The sequence below is a fragment of the Lepisosteus oculatus genome, chromosome 18 (assembly GCF_040954835.1).
Source record: "Lepisosteus oculatus isolate fLepOcu1 chromosome 18, fLepOcu1.hap2, whole genome shotgun sequence".
Taxonomy (NCBI): Eukaryota; Metazoa; Chordata; class Actinopteri; order Semionotiformes; family Lepisosteidae; genus Lepisosteus; species Lepisosteus oculatus.
The window spans coordinates 19,928,447-19,941,933 of record NC_090713.1 but is presented as its reverse complement, the minus strand read 5'-3'; the positions used below and the strand labels follow the sequence as shown (position 1 = coordinate 19,941,933).

The 13,487-nt window shown below is 55.5% G+C and overlaps 1 protein-coding gene across 3 annotated transcripts in view; it reads left to right on the top strand.

The window, feature by feature from the left end:
• dpf2 (double PHD fingers 2) overlaps window positions 1-13,487 on the top strand; it is a 30,294-nt gene continuing 16,807 nt past the window's right edge. For 2 of the 3 annotated variants that reach the window (XM_069180594.1, XM_069180593.1), the window contains exons 1-6: window positions 1-93; window positions 4,480-4,640; window positions 6,488-6,595; window positions 10,004-10,218; window positions 11,324-11,416; window positions 11,552-11,636. In XM_069180594.1, the coding sequence (XP_069036695.1) occupies window positions 62-93; window positions 4,480-4,640; window positions 6,488-6,595; window positions 10,004-10,218; window positions 11,324-11,416; window positions 11,552-11,636 (694 nt within the window). In that variant the 5' untranslated portion in view covers window positions 1-61. Of the gene's footprint in view, window positions 94-418; window positions 939-4,479; window positions 4,641-6,487; window positions 6,596-10,003; window positions 10,219-11,323; window positions 11,417-11,551; window positions 11,637-13,487 lie in introns of those variants that run through there. The other variant, XM_069180595.1, reaches the window with a different exon arrangement.

The following is a 13,487-nucleotide window of genomic DNA, read 5'->3' as shown; positions in this document are numbered from 1 at the left end:
CGGCGCGTCGTCTTCTGCGCAGGCGCGCGCTGCCGTCGTCCGAGACGGGAGGCGAACCAAGATGGCGGCCGTCGTGGAGAATGTAGTCAAACTGTGAGTGTTGTTGTTGTTGTTTTTTTTTCTCTCTCCCTCCCCTTCTCTCGCCTTCCAGCGCGTTCGCCGGAGCTGAGCGGGCGGGTGGCGAAGGGCTCGGGGTTCGGAGGAGAGAGGGGGCAGGGAGCTGGGAGAGAGGGGTTCAAGGGAGGGAGAAGCGACGTTGTGTGCAAGCCGGGCGGGCGAGAAGCCACGACGTCTCTCCGGTCGCGGCAGCCGAGGGCGCCGGGCGTGAGAGCGGACAACTGATTCATTGTTCGGCCGCCGCTCAAAACTTTTCTCCCGGCGGCAGCGCAACACTGGGGGGGGGGGGGGAGTTTTCACCTCTTATCAAGGGGGGTTTTCAGGGCAGCTACACAGAGCCCTGGGAGGTGGTTTCTGGTAGTTTTGGTCGCCGAATTGCCGGTCCGAGCCTGGATCCCCGTTGGTGCCGGGTCTCTGGTGCTGTATGAGCTCTCTCGTCCCGATCCAGCCGATCGATGGGACCGAGAGGCGCCGGTGCCTGCGGTTTTGTCCCAGCCGGTGTTGGCTGCGCCGTCCTCTTGTTGTATGTGTGTGTTTGTAACTCGATGCTCCGCGATCGTGATTCATCAACACGCTGTGTGTGTAAGAGAAGGGCTCCCACGGTTGGCTTTGCACCCCCCTCCCTCGCCCGGCGTGTAGCTTTGTTCCTCTGTACGATCTCCCAGCCGGTCGGCCAGATCCCTGCTCTCGATCCGCTCTTCAGAGAGCGGATCGCCCCGGCAGGGCCTGACGTTGGGCAGCGCAAGTAAATGTTGACAAAGTTCAAAGAGCCGGTTCAAAACTCGGCTACAACCAAGTCTCTCTCCCGCCGCACACTGCGGGTAGGTAAAACACGTGTTTTGAAGACGTTTTGTGGACACCCGGGCAGCGAAATTGCGGTCTGGGTGGTGGTGGGGGGAGTTTACAATTCGTGCAGATTCAAAATCGCAACATCTGTCATCTGGTCCTTTGTTATTTTTTTTTTAGAAAAACTCCATCCCTCCCGATTCACGTAGTAAAAAGCTCTCATCCTGGAAGAGAAGACGCCTGTAGCTCTTTCTACTGCAGGATAAGCTCCCGATCTCCAGCAGGCAGCTTTTCAATGTTGATCTTGAAGCGCATTGCAGCGCGATGTTGTTATTGAGTCGTGCTGCCTCGTATAATAACGCCTCTTTGTTTTAATATTGCTCTTCCGGGTGTCATCGGGTTTATTTCGCTTAAATGGGTTTGCAGATCGATGATACCTTCGCCCTGCGCTGTTGTGCCCCCCTGCCTGCCGGTGTAATTAACGATGGGATATCATTAACGGAGTTTCGTGAAGGTCGCCCGAGTTATCGCATGACGTCACTCGCACGATCTCGATCAGATCACTTTTTCAGCCCTATACAATGTCTTGCATTAGGAATGTGTCTTTTCTCAGACCCCAGCTTGCTCTCCAGGAGACACACAGACAGGGAGAGAGAAGCTGGGGGGTCAGAGCGCAGGGTCAGCCCCCCTGGAGCAGCTGGGGGTGAAGGGCCTTGCTCAGGGGCCCCAACGGAGTAGGATCCCTCTGCCGGCTGTGGGATTTGAACCTGCAACCTCCCAGCCACAGAGCCCCCACTCTGCCAATGGCACCACCTCTCTCTGTTTAGTCAAAGCTGTGGACTATCAACTCCTGTGTTTTGCTGTGTGCCAAATACACCGTGGGCAAATGAATATTTATCAGTCGAACTGATGTTGTCACTTAAACAGAAGCCTTCTGCCAGCACTTCGTATCTCGAATGCGTATGGATCTGAAGTCGTCCGCTGAATTTGGTTTTCATTTCAATCTGTTTTTATATAGCGCCTTTCCCAGCGATGGAAGATGCTTTGAGTTTCGAAACCGCAAGAGCGTTCGGCTCTGCTAACCCTCGGTTGTTTTCTTCTCCATGGGAGCCCCACGCCGCACGTTGAGGTGTTGCAACTGGAAACGTCACCTTTCTCGGAATTGGAATTGGGGAGGGGGTGGTTCCCTTCGGCTGTCCCGCTGCGGACTTCAGAGAAGAGCTGGTGGAGGGTGTGGGTGATACTCTTGTGAAACGCGGATTTCAAAATGGGACACCCTGAGCCCCGAGCAGGGCCGGGCGTCTGAAGGCCACAAGGGCTTTCGAGAAGGAAGACTTGTGTCATCTCCTTCCGTTAGTCATCGTGTGTGTGGGTGGGTGTGTGTGTGTGTGTACAGGACAGGAGTGCACGAGACCTGGTCAGGATTCTGGCTTAGAAATAGAAATGCGAATTTCTGTGTCATCTACAGTCTTTGGTTTAATACTGCACGCATTCAGTTGTCTTAAGCTGTGGCGATTTGCCTGAAACGGTTGTGTTTGAAAGCAGCTGTCTACCTAACAGATCTCGGACGCGCGCACGTCCTCTCCCGCGATTAAAATCTTATCCCCGTGTGACGGGAACACAAAAGTGGACCTTTGACCAAAAACAGGTTTATTTTCTTCCAGCATCGAGGAATGATAATATAGTTCGAAGGCCTTTAATACTTGACAGAAGCGTCCCGGGCTGCCAGAATTTGGCATGCCGGGAGAAATAATTTAAGTATTTTATGGCTGAAGTCACACCCCTGGTCTCTTTCAAGAAACAGCTGGGTGAGGTCTTGGCATCAACTAACTCTTAACTACGAACCGGACCAGAAGGGCCGACTGGATCTGCTCGATTCTGAAGCGTCCCAGTTCTCTCTCTCTCTCTCTCTCTCTCTCTCTCTCTCTCTCTCTCTCTCACTTTTCAAACGTTTGATGCTGACCGACGTCCTCGAAAATGGAAACCAATCTTACTGTCCCGCCATCTTCTCATTCAGGGCTGTGGGGGAGCAGGAGTCTATCCCAGCAAGCAGTAGACGCAAGGCAGGGTACGCCCTGGAAGGGACGCCAGTCCATCACAGGGCACACACACACACTTACACCAGTATCGGTTTTCCCAGTAGCCAGTTAACCTATGCGTACGTGTTTGATATCTGGGAGGTAACAGAAGCGCCCAGAGGAAACCCGTGAGGATGCGTCGAGAACATGCAAACTCCACCCAGACCGCACCCCAGGTCTAAAACTGACACGCTCGAAGAACGTATATATCACGCTCTCGGTTCCGGAAACTCTCCCGTCCTCTGCCGATCATGTCCGACTTTGTCGCACTGTCGCGTCGGACTGTGCTGTGAAACACATTTTTCCCCGGGCAACCACGAAGCTTGAAATGCCCCCCTCAATAGGCTTCAACTTGTCCACTTGTCCACTACGCAGAAGCAGGTTAACCCCCGTCCTCGGTACGCTACAGTGGCTCTCCGTGCAGTTCAGGCTGACGTTTGACTGTTGTTGTACTCAAGGCTCTGCCTTTTCGGTGTTGACGATACCGCAGCGTGCGTCCCCCTTACAGAATATCTTCCATCGGTTGCCGTCGCTCGATCTTAGTTCAGCCAGCACAATCCATCCAGCCCTGGGTGTGGGGTAAAATCGTCGGGATGAACCCGTCATCGATTCCACCGGTTGTGCGCTACGCGCCCCTCCCTTTTGATGAAAAGGAATGACAGCGGGACGTCCAGTTCAACAACCAGAGGGGACTGGTGGGCAGCGAAGCTTTTCGAGCAGGTCTTTATTTTTATGGGGGTGCGCCTGAGCCCCAAAATGTAGGAAGCTAGGACGCGATTGCAGGACTGGACACCTCTGCCGAAGCCGCCTGGTGTGGACTGCAGCTTCTCAGTCGAGGACAAAGGGGGTGGGACTTACTTAGACAAGGAATGACCCGAGTCAGTTGAGGGTTTGTCTCCACGCTAGGGCAGTGACGCATTGATGTTAGCAGCCATATCACCCTGCAGCTCCCCGCTGGCAGCCCCACTGGAGCTCAGCAGGTGGGAGCCTGGCCAGTACCTGGAGGGGGAGACTCCTGGGAAAGCTGAGGCTGCTGCTGGAAGAGGTGTTAGTGGGGCCAGCAGGGGGCGCACACCCTGCGGTCCGTGTGGGTCCTGATGCCCCAGTATAGTGACGGGGGACACTAGACTGCAAACAGGCGCCGTCCTTCGGCTGAGACGTCAACCCGAGGTCCTGACTCTCTGTGGTCATTAAAAACCCCAGGGTGTTTCTCGAGAAGAGTAGGGGTGTTACCCCAGTGTCCTGGGCAAATTTCCCCCCTGGCCTTTACCCATCATGGCCTCCTAATAACCCCCCTCTCTGAACTGGCTCCATCACTCTGCTCTCCTCCCCACTGAGAGCTGGGGTGTGTGGGGAGCGGACTGGCGCCTCATCCAGGTGGTGGGTACACACCGCTGGGGGTGGAGGGGGGCTCCCCATGACCCATGGAGAGCTCCGAGTGGAGGGTCCCCGAAAGGCGCTCTATGGAGGTGTAAGGAGTGTTGTTATTTCTGCGCAGGCTGGGGGAGCAGTATTACAAGGACGCCATGGAGCAGTGCCACAACTACAACGCCCGGCTGTGCGCGGAGCGGAGCGTGCGCATGCCCTTCCTGGACTCGCAGACCGGCGTGGCGCAGAGCAACTGCTACATCTGGATGGAGAAGCGGCACCGCGGCCCAGGTGAGGCCCGCCGGAGGGGCAGAGAGCGCCCCCTAGCTGCTCGGCTGTCTCCAAGCACCTGTCCTGTAGCCTGCTCCCCTCCTCTTCTTTCACACGGCCAATTTATTTCTTTTTCTCCCCTTCCATCCTCATTTCCTCTGTACGTCTCTTTCCCTGAACGTTTTCCTTTCCTTCCACTCCAGTCTTCCCCCCCCCCCCCTATGTATTTTATATGTATTATATATGTATTTGACCTCCCAGTCAAATGCTGAATTTGTGCACTGGCTTCATCAACCCACTCCACGCGTGAGGGGCCCTCGTTATCCGCCAATCTCCCCCTCTTTCAGCGCCGGTACAGAGAGCCGAAAATATATTTTTATTATGCGGATTTCGGGTCCCCGAAAATCTGCCTGGTCTCGCACCCCCTGATCACAATCGCTGTCGGCGCTCGGTTCGGGAAACCCGACTGATCTCACTCCCGCGGCGTGGAAGAGGGAGGGTTAGGTTCGATACGTACGTCCGTTTTGCAGGAAAATCGCACTTGTATTTATTGATTTTTTTTAACTTTTAACTTAAATTCCTTAGGTTTTGGTGAAACCGAGCAGTTGAACGTGGTGGCCTGTGCTTCATTTGTGCTTCCTAAAAAAATCTGTCCTGCCTGTCACCCCCCCCCCGAGAGGGTGGGTTCTGGATCCTTAAGACATCGCCAAAGTCCCTCTCCGATCCCCTTTCAAGCTGCACACGGTTTGCAGGAAGATCGAAAATAAAAGATCAGATCACTTTACCGGCCCTATACAATGTCTTGCATTAGGAATGATCTTTTCACAGACCCCAGCTTGCTCTCCAGGAGACACACAGACAGGGAGAGAGAAGCTGGGGGTCAGAGCGCAGGGTCGGGCATTTATACAGCACCCCTGGAGCAGCTGGGGGGTGAAGGGCCTCGCTCAGAGGAAAACGGAGTAGGATTCCTCTGCCGGCCGCGGGATTCGAACCGGCGACCTCCCAGCCGCAGGCGCAGATCCTATAGCCACAGAGCCAACCGCTCCGCCTGTCTCGGCTCCTGTCTGCTCCTCCGGAGGTGCAGCTCCTCAGAAAACGAATTCTGCCCTCCGAGTTAATCACGCGCCAGGCTCCAGCGAGGGACAGAGCTCAGGGCCAGGGACGAGAGGCCCAGACAGTAAGGGGGCCTTTTGTAGCAGCAGTTCAGTGCGAGTGAGCTTAAGAAAGCCGACATTGGCTCAGAGGGGCGGGTTTATTCTTGTCGCAACACTTATTGAGCAACTTACCTGTAAGCCTTTACTGAACTGGTTCCTTTCTTCACCCCTCTGGTTTTCTTAGTACCTCCATCCATGGTCTCCTCTGTGTATTGTCATTGTGTTTTATCTGGTGTGTTCTTCTTATTTATTGTTGTCGTCATCCTGTAGAGTGCTTTGAGAAGCCCCCTTTAAAGGCTTTATAAAATAGTTTATTATTATAATTGATCTAGTGCTCTGCCTTCCTTCTCTTACTCTCTTTTCCTTCGCCCCCCCCTCCCCTTGTAGAACCTGATCTGGCGTTCATCCTAAATTTAGGGCGAGGGACAGCTGCTGCCTGTGCCGTTTTGGAGTAGCCGACAAGCAGGGTCCAGAGCTGCCACTGTGGCGTATGTGGAGACAGCCCTCTGTAGTTTCCCCGCGCAGGTGCAGGGCTCACTTCCAGACGGCCCCGCGGGGTGAATGAAGGAGTGATCGGCGCCGGTTCCCGGCCTATAAAAAAAAAAAAGAGATTTAGGGGCGGGCCGAGTTGGCGTCCGTCTGCTCGGGCGTTCTCCGGGAGAGAGGAAAAAAAAAATCATTTTTCGTAAACGCCTCTGCCCTCCTCCTCTGCAGGGATGGGTCCCGGGCAGCTCTACAGCTACCCAGCTCGGCGCTGGAGGAAGAAGAGGAGGGCGCACCCACCTGAAGACCCCCGGCTCGCCTTCCCCCCGCTCAAATCAGGTATTCTCGCCACCACCCCCCCCCCGCCTGCAGCCATCGTCTGCCCCCCCTCAGACTCGAGGCTTCAGAAATTCAGGGCCGGTGGGGCCCCTAGTATCTTGGCTGTACTGTAGGGAGGTTGGGTTCTGTGGTCTAGCGTTGTGGCCCCATTCGCCCTGCCCGGTCCTTAATTATTGAATCGCTCGTCCAGAGTGATATAATTAACTCCCGGGCTGAGAAAGTTACTGCAGTGATAAAGCCAGCAGCCATATCGCCCTGCAACTCACAACTGGCAACCCCACTGAAGCTCAGCAGGTGGGAGCCCGGTCAGTAAAACTCATTAAAAACCCCAGGGTGTTTCTCGAGAAGAGTAGGGGTGTTACCCCGGTGTCCTGGCCAAATTTCCCCCCTGGCCTTTACCCATCATGGCCTCCTAATAACCCCCCTCTCTGAACTGGCTCCATCACTCTGCTCTCCTCCCCACTGAGAGCTGGGGTGTGGGGAGCGGACTGGCGCCTCACCCAGGTGGGGGTACACACTGCTGGGGGTGGAGGGGGGATCCCCAGGACCTGGAAAGAGCTCCGAGTGGAGGGTCCAGAAAGGCGCTATAGAAGTGCAAGGAATTAATATGATTAAAGGGGCAGGATCTATCACCTCAGTCACACACAAACCGGAAAAGTGTTTCTCATGAGTCACCCAGGTGCAGTATAGAAATAGAACAGAAGATAAGACCATAGACAGTAACACAATAACAGTAACGCGTAATAACATAACATGTAATCAAAACTGTGCAAAATCCGCAAACAGAGAAATACAACAGGACAAAAACAGTGCAAGGTCCTTCAGGGAACAGGGCAAAAATAGTATTGTGATTAATAAATATGACAACTAATACAGTTTTACTGAGCTATCTATCGAAGGGACGGTACAATTTCGGCTTACATGTGTGTGTAGTGGTGTAGGAGTACAGCCCTTGTGGGTACAGGAAGACGTTAGGAGAGACCAGAGCATGATGGGATGGAGTGGGGGCGTCTCCAGCTTGACGGCTCTGGGGAAGAAGCTATTTTGGAGTCTAGCTGCGTGCGACTGGAGTGACCGGAACCTTCTGCCAGATGGTAGGGGAACAAACAAGTTATGAGTGGGGACAGACATAGTTCGGGTGGCTTTTTTCAGACTCCTGGCGTTGTAGATTTCCTGGATGGGTGGTGAGGCACTGCCGACGATGTGTAGGCGTAGGCAGCAGTATAATCGTCCGGGCCTTCAAGTTTTCAATAACTGTGAGGGTTTAACTGCCTTAAGTCCTTGCGATGTGCTTGATGAGATGGCAAAAACACCGAAAGGCAGTAGTTTCTTGCACCGAGCCAAGCAAAGTGGGGTTTCAGACAGTCCTGCCTACCTCCGAGTCCAGACCAGATAGGAATCTGGTCCAGGAGCTTAGGAACTGAATACCCACCTGGGAGAGCGGTACAAAACCTAACATGTTAGGCGTTTATTCGGCGTTGAAAGGGAAAAGAAGAGAGAGCCTTCTTCAGATGGGGCGTATAACGTCTTCGGATGGCCCAGCATTGCAGCTCACACGTGGTTTAATGCGTGGAGACGCTCAGGAAAGTTCAAGCTGGTGGGACACTGATGCGCTACGTACCAATCTCGCGTGCTGTCATGGGAATGTACCTATCAGGGACGCCGCGAGAGAGAGTTCTCACCCTAGTAAGGTCTTTATTTCAATATTGCAAGATGGGGAGCCCCGCTGTCACTCTGCGGAGCGGGTCAGAGACCCCACTTGCTACAGGCTGCGCAGGCTTTTTATAATGTTTCTTTATCAGCCCTATACAGTTTCTTGCATTAGGAATTTGTCTTATCGCAGACCCCAGCTGGCTCTCCAGGAGACACACAGACAGGGAGAGAGAAGCTGGGGGTCAGAGCGCAGGGTCGGCCATTTATACGGCGCCCCTGGAGCAGCTGGGGTGAAGGGCCCGGCTCAGGGGCCCCAACGGAGTAGGATTCCTCTGCCGGCCGTGGGATTTGAACCGGCAACCTCCCAGCCACCGGCGCAGGTCCTTAGCCACAGAGCTACCGCTCCAAGATGTAATGCAGTGTAAAATACAGCACTGAGTCCCTTTCTGATACTTCTCCTTTTCCTTAAGACAAGAAAGATTCCAGCATAGAAACGAATGAAGAAGAGCCTTATTCTGCAGAGTTTAGCACTTGCACTCGGCTAATTTGGTCATCTAGACAGTACGTCCTGTCTTGACAAACTGTCTTCTAACAATCTGTACGTAGCACAGCAGTTACATCCTTGTTATATATTTCTCTAAAGCTCTTTACATTTTAAGGATTCGATTAGATCTCCATTTCAGTATGAAGAGCTGTCATCCGGGTGTGAGCGGAACAGGCCCGATCGTCTGGCTCTGAGGAGAAACTCAGATTTTGAGGTCACGGGGTCAAATTTCAAGTTTATTGTCATTACTCTCATATACATGGTATATGGTATAACGAAAAACTATTTAGGTAGCTCTCGGACATAAGTAGTACAAAGAGAAAAAACAACAACAACAATACAATTGCGTAGCAAAAGAAAGACAGAGACGACAGGCAGTGTGCAAAAAAACAACAACAGACGATGTGCAAAAAAACAACAACAGGCAATGTGCAAAAAACAACAACAGACGATGTACAAAAAAACAACAACAGGCAATGTGCAAAAAACAACAACAGGCGATGTGCAAAAAACAACAACAGGCAGTGTGCAAAAAAACAACAACAGACGATGTGCAAAAAACAACAACAGGCGATGTGCAAAAAAACAACAACAGGCGATGTGCAAAAAAACAACAACAGGCGATGTGCAAAAAAACAACAACAGGCGATGTGCAAAAAACAACAACAGGCGATGTGCAAAAAAACAACAACAGGCGATGTGCAAAACAACAAAAAGGTAACAGGTTATGTGCAAAAATCTGCATCAACAGAATAAAATAAAGGGATAGAAATGATGGGGACTGAGCTTTTGACATGGAGGTAGATTTTCAATGTGTGTTTGGGTTTTTGGTAAGGAAGAAGGCACTGTTGAGGGTGAGGTTGTTGTCATCACACCATGTTGTAAGGAGATTGACCTCCTCCCTGTAGGCCCTCTCCTCATTGTCTGTGATCAGACCTACAACTGTGGTGTCATGGGCAAACTTGACGATGGAGTTGGTGTTGTGTTTGGCATTACAGTCGTGGGTATAGAGGGAGTAGAGCACTGGACTAAGCACACACCCCTGGGGGACCCCAGTGTTCAGAGTTAGGAAGAATCCAAGCCTGAGAGGGCGGGATTGGGGAGCAGCAGGGGCCGGAGGGAGGGTGTGTGGGGGGGGGGGCAGATCCGCTACACAGAACCAGAGCCCGTGCGAGTGCGCCCCCCTCTTATCTGCCCTTCTGCCCCCGCAGAGCTGGAGGTGGCCCTGAAGAAGGACGCGCTGGCGCCCCCGGACGGCAGCAGCCTGGAGGCCCTGCTGAAGGCCGAGCCCCTGGACAAGCGGGGCGCCCCCGAGCCCCGGGGCCCCGAGGAGGACTCCGGCCTGGCCGACTTCGCCGGCGGGGGCGGGGGCGGCGGCGGTGGGGGCGGCGGCGGGGGTGTCACCAGCTCCGCCCGCGCCCGGAAGGTACAGCAGCACCCGAACGTGGCTCGAGGGAGCTTCATGGTAAAAGAGGAGACCCCCCCTGCCCCCCCCATCAGTTCTGTCCTCTCCTGTAGACCCCGGCCTTCCTCTCCTCGCCCCGCGGCGGGCTGTCTGGGGGGGCTCTCGGCCTGTTTGTTAGCGCAGGACAGATCGTCCCCCCCGCCATCGGAGAGCTCCGAAAGGCCCACTTGCACGAATAAAACATTGTGCGTCACTCGCACACACTGGAGACTCAGCAGGTGGGAGCCTGGCCAGCACCTGGAGGGGGAGACTCCTGGGAAAGCTGAGGCTGCTGCTGGAAGAGGTGTGAGTGGGGCCAGCAGGGGGCGCTCACCCTGCGGTCTGTGTGGGTCCTGATGCCCCAGTATAGTGACGGGGGACACTAGACTGTAAACAGGCACCGTCCTTCGGATGAGACGTCAAACCGAGGTCCTGACTCTCTGCGGTCATTAAAAATCCCAGGGTGTTTCTCGAGAAGAGTAGGGGTGTTACCCCGGTGTCCTGGCCAAATTTCCCCCCTGGCCTTTACCCATCATGGCCTCCTAATAACCCCCCTCTCTGAACTGGCTTCATCACTGGCATCCTGTCCAGGCTGTACCCTGCCTTGTGCCCGTTGGTTGCCCAGATAGGGTGCATGCACACACACACACACACACCAAGGCCAGAACCCACCAGCATGCCTTTGGACTGTAGGGGGAAACGAGAGCACCCAGAAACATGAAGAGAACATACAGACTCCACACAGACAGCACCCCCCGGGGTTTCGAACCCAGGACCCAGTGTTTGTATGAACTGCTTGAAGGGGAACCTCGGTCGGGGGTCGGTCGGGGGTCAGCCGGGCATCGGTGCTGCCCGCCGGCCAGGCAGGGACGAGCCACACGGAGGACGAACGCAGAGGGGGCGGGGGTTTCAGGCACCCCGGTAACAAAAAGGATTCTCGAATCCTACGCGTTTTGACCGATCTTTTAATCCGTGGGGTTAAGTCCCGTCGCGATCGTCCGTAGGCCCGGGGCTCCCCGGCGGTGTTATCGCTGGCTGTGGAGGCGCGTTCTGACTGTACCCCGAAACCCTCTCTCCGCCTCCGCAGCGGATCCTGGAGCCCGACGACTTCCTGGACGACCTGGACGACGAAGACTACGAGGAGGACACCCCCAAGCGGCGAGGGAAAGGCAAAGGGAAGGTGAGCCCCAACCCTACCCTGCCCGCCCGCCCGCCTGCCGGGGGTGGTCCGCTCTCCGATGGGGCCCGATGAAGAGCTTTGATTTTTTTTTTTGCGGGGGGGCTGTTGTGTAACCGGAGCCGTTGGTGTCCGCAGGGCCGGGGCGTGGGCAGCGCCCGCAAGAAACTGGACGCCGCCGCCGCCGCCATGGAGGACCGAGACAAGCCCTACGCCTGCGACAGTGAGTACAGCACCCCGCCACCCCCACCCCCCCTCCGTCCGAGAGCCGTGAGCTGTGTCCACCCCCCCCCCCCCCCAGGTTGAAAGACGGTTTCGGTGCTGGGAGACTGAAGCCCTCAAGGCACCCCGGTCTCCGTCTGCCTTTGTCCAGTCTGTGCGGCTTCTTTGGGGACCACAGGGGCCGGGGACAGGGGGGCGATAGTGTCCCTCTGTCCGCGGACCGCGGCGCCCCACCCTGCACGGCCGAACAGATCGCGCTCCCGCTGCTCCCGGGGGTGCCGGCGAGAGGGTCCGGCCTCGCACCCTCTGTGCCAACCCCCTCCCCTCCCCTCCCCTCCCGCGTTCCGGATGGCGAAGTCCGCCGGGCGCCGTTTCCGAAGCCGAAACCGAGGCCGAGCCCGTTCCGTTGCACTGAGGGTGGGGATTTAAGATCAGAGGCGCTCTCAAGACGGAACGCCCTCCGCTCACGTCAAGCCCCCCTCCCCCCCCGGTTTGCAGACCCAGAGCTTTCAGCCGCGGTCGTTGGATCAGAGCTTAGAAAGGGAGGGGGAAGAAACCCACCCTTTCTCTCTCCTGCCCCTCGGGTGCCGGAGGAGGAGGAGGAGGAGGAGTTCTGGGGTGCATCGCGGGGGGGTGTCAGCCAGCACAGACGCCCCCCCCAGCGCACCCCCTCGCGTCCATCCGCCTGTGCCTTGCTTGCACCACATTTCCTCCTCAAAGCTTTTGAACACCTGAATCTGTCTTTTTTGAGGGGGGGGGGTCCTCCTAAATCCTAAATCCTAGAGCCATCTGGCGGAAAGACCGAAAGACAAAAGTGGGGTTCTTTTGACAGAGTGGGTTGCGGGACTGGAAAAAAAGAAAATATCTTCTCTGGCTACAGGTGGCAGAAAGAAAAAATAATTGGGCTGTTCTACAGTGCTGTCAGATTGTTTGAAACGAGGCCGAGAGGCGTCTCCTTTTTCCCCTTTTTTGTTTTAAGAGGCGCTGGGCGCGATCCGTGCCGATAGGGGCTCACGGGCGGCACACCCTGGCAGGAAGTCCGTTGTCCGAAGTGGGGGTGCCGCGTCGACAAAGAACGCGGCGCCCGAGTCAAAAGCTTTTCTAAGGAAACGGGGGCGCGGCTTTCGGGGCGAAAGAAATCCGATGGCGTTGTCGGCGTGCAGGGCAAATCGATGGAAGGGCTTAGGTAGAGGAGACTTGGATACAGCGCCGCGGGCCCGGTGCTCTGTGGGAAAACGCTGCCAAACGCTTTCCCGGTAGGTCTGGTTATTCCTTGGAATCTCCTGGCTGGGAATCGCGTTGCGGTGTGGCACACCGGCCCCCACTCTAGAGAGCCGCTAGAAACGGCGGTCCAGCAGGTGGCGCTGTTGCCTCACCACCTGAGCGCGACGATGGGGGGGGGGCTTGGCGTCGAAGGTCTCCTGCTTGCAGTCGCCCGAATCTTGGTTTGTCAGGTGGCGCGGGTCATCCCTAGCGCCCTGACTGAATTCAGGTTCCTCTCAACCGGGCCTACCTCCGGGGAGGGTGTTCTCCGATGAACTTGGAGCCGACCTGACCTCGTCACAATTCTGTGCTCTCCCCGCCCAGCGCTGGTGACCCCCCTGTCCCTCCACAACCGATCGCCCACTCCGTGTGGACGATCAATCAGTCCGCTCCCCGCCCCCCAAGACTGTTCCAATCTGTTAAAAAAAAAACCATCTAAAGCTTACATTTGGGGCGAATCGCGAAATTGCAAGCGGGCACGAACTCGCGTTTTGAAAGGGGGAAGCCATATTGAGAACTGGACAGTGGCAACACGTTCACAGTAAGAATATGCAAATGCAGGGCATGCGTGCAGTGCCGTTAATCAGCA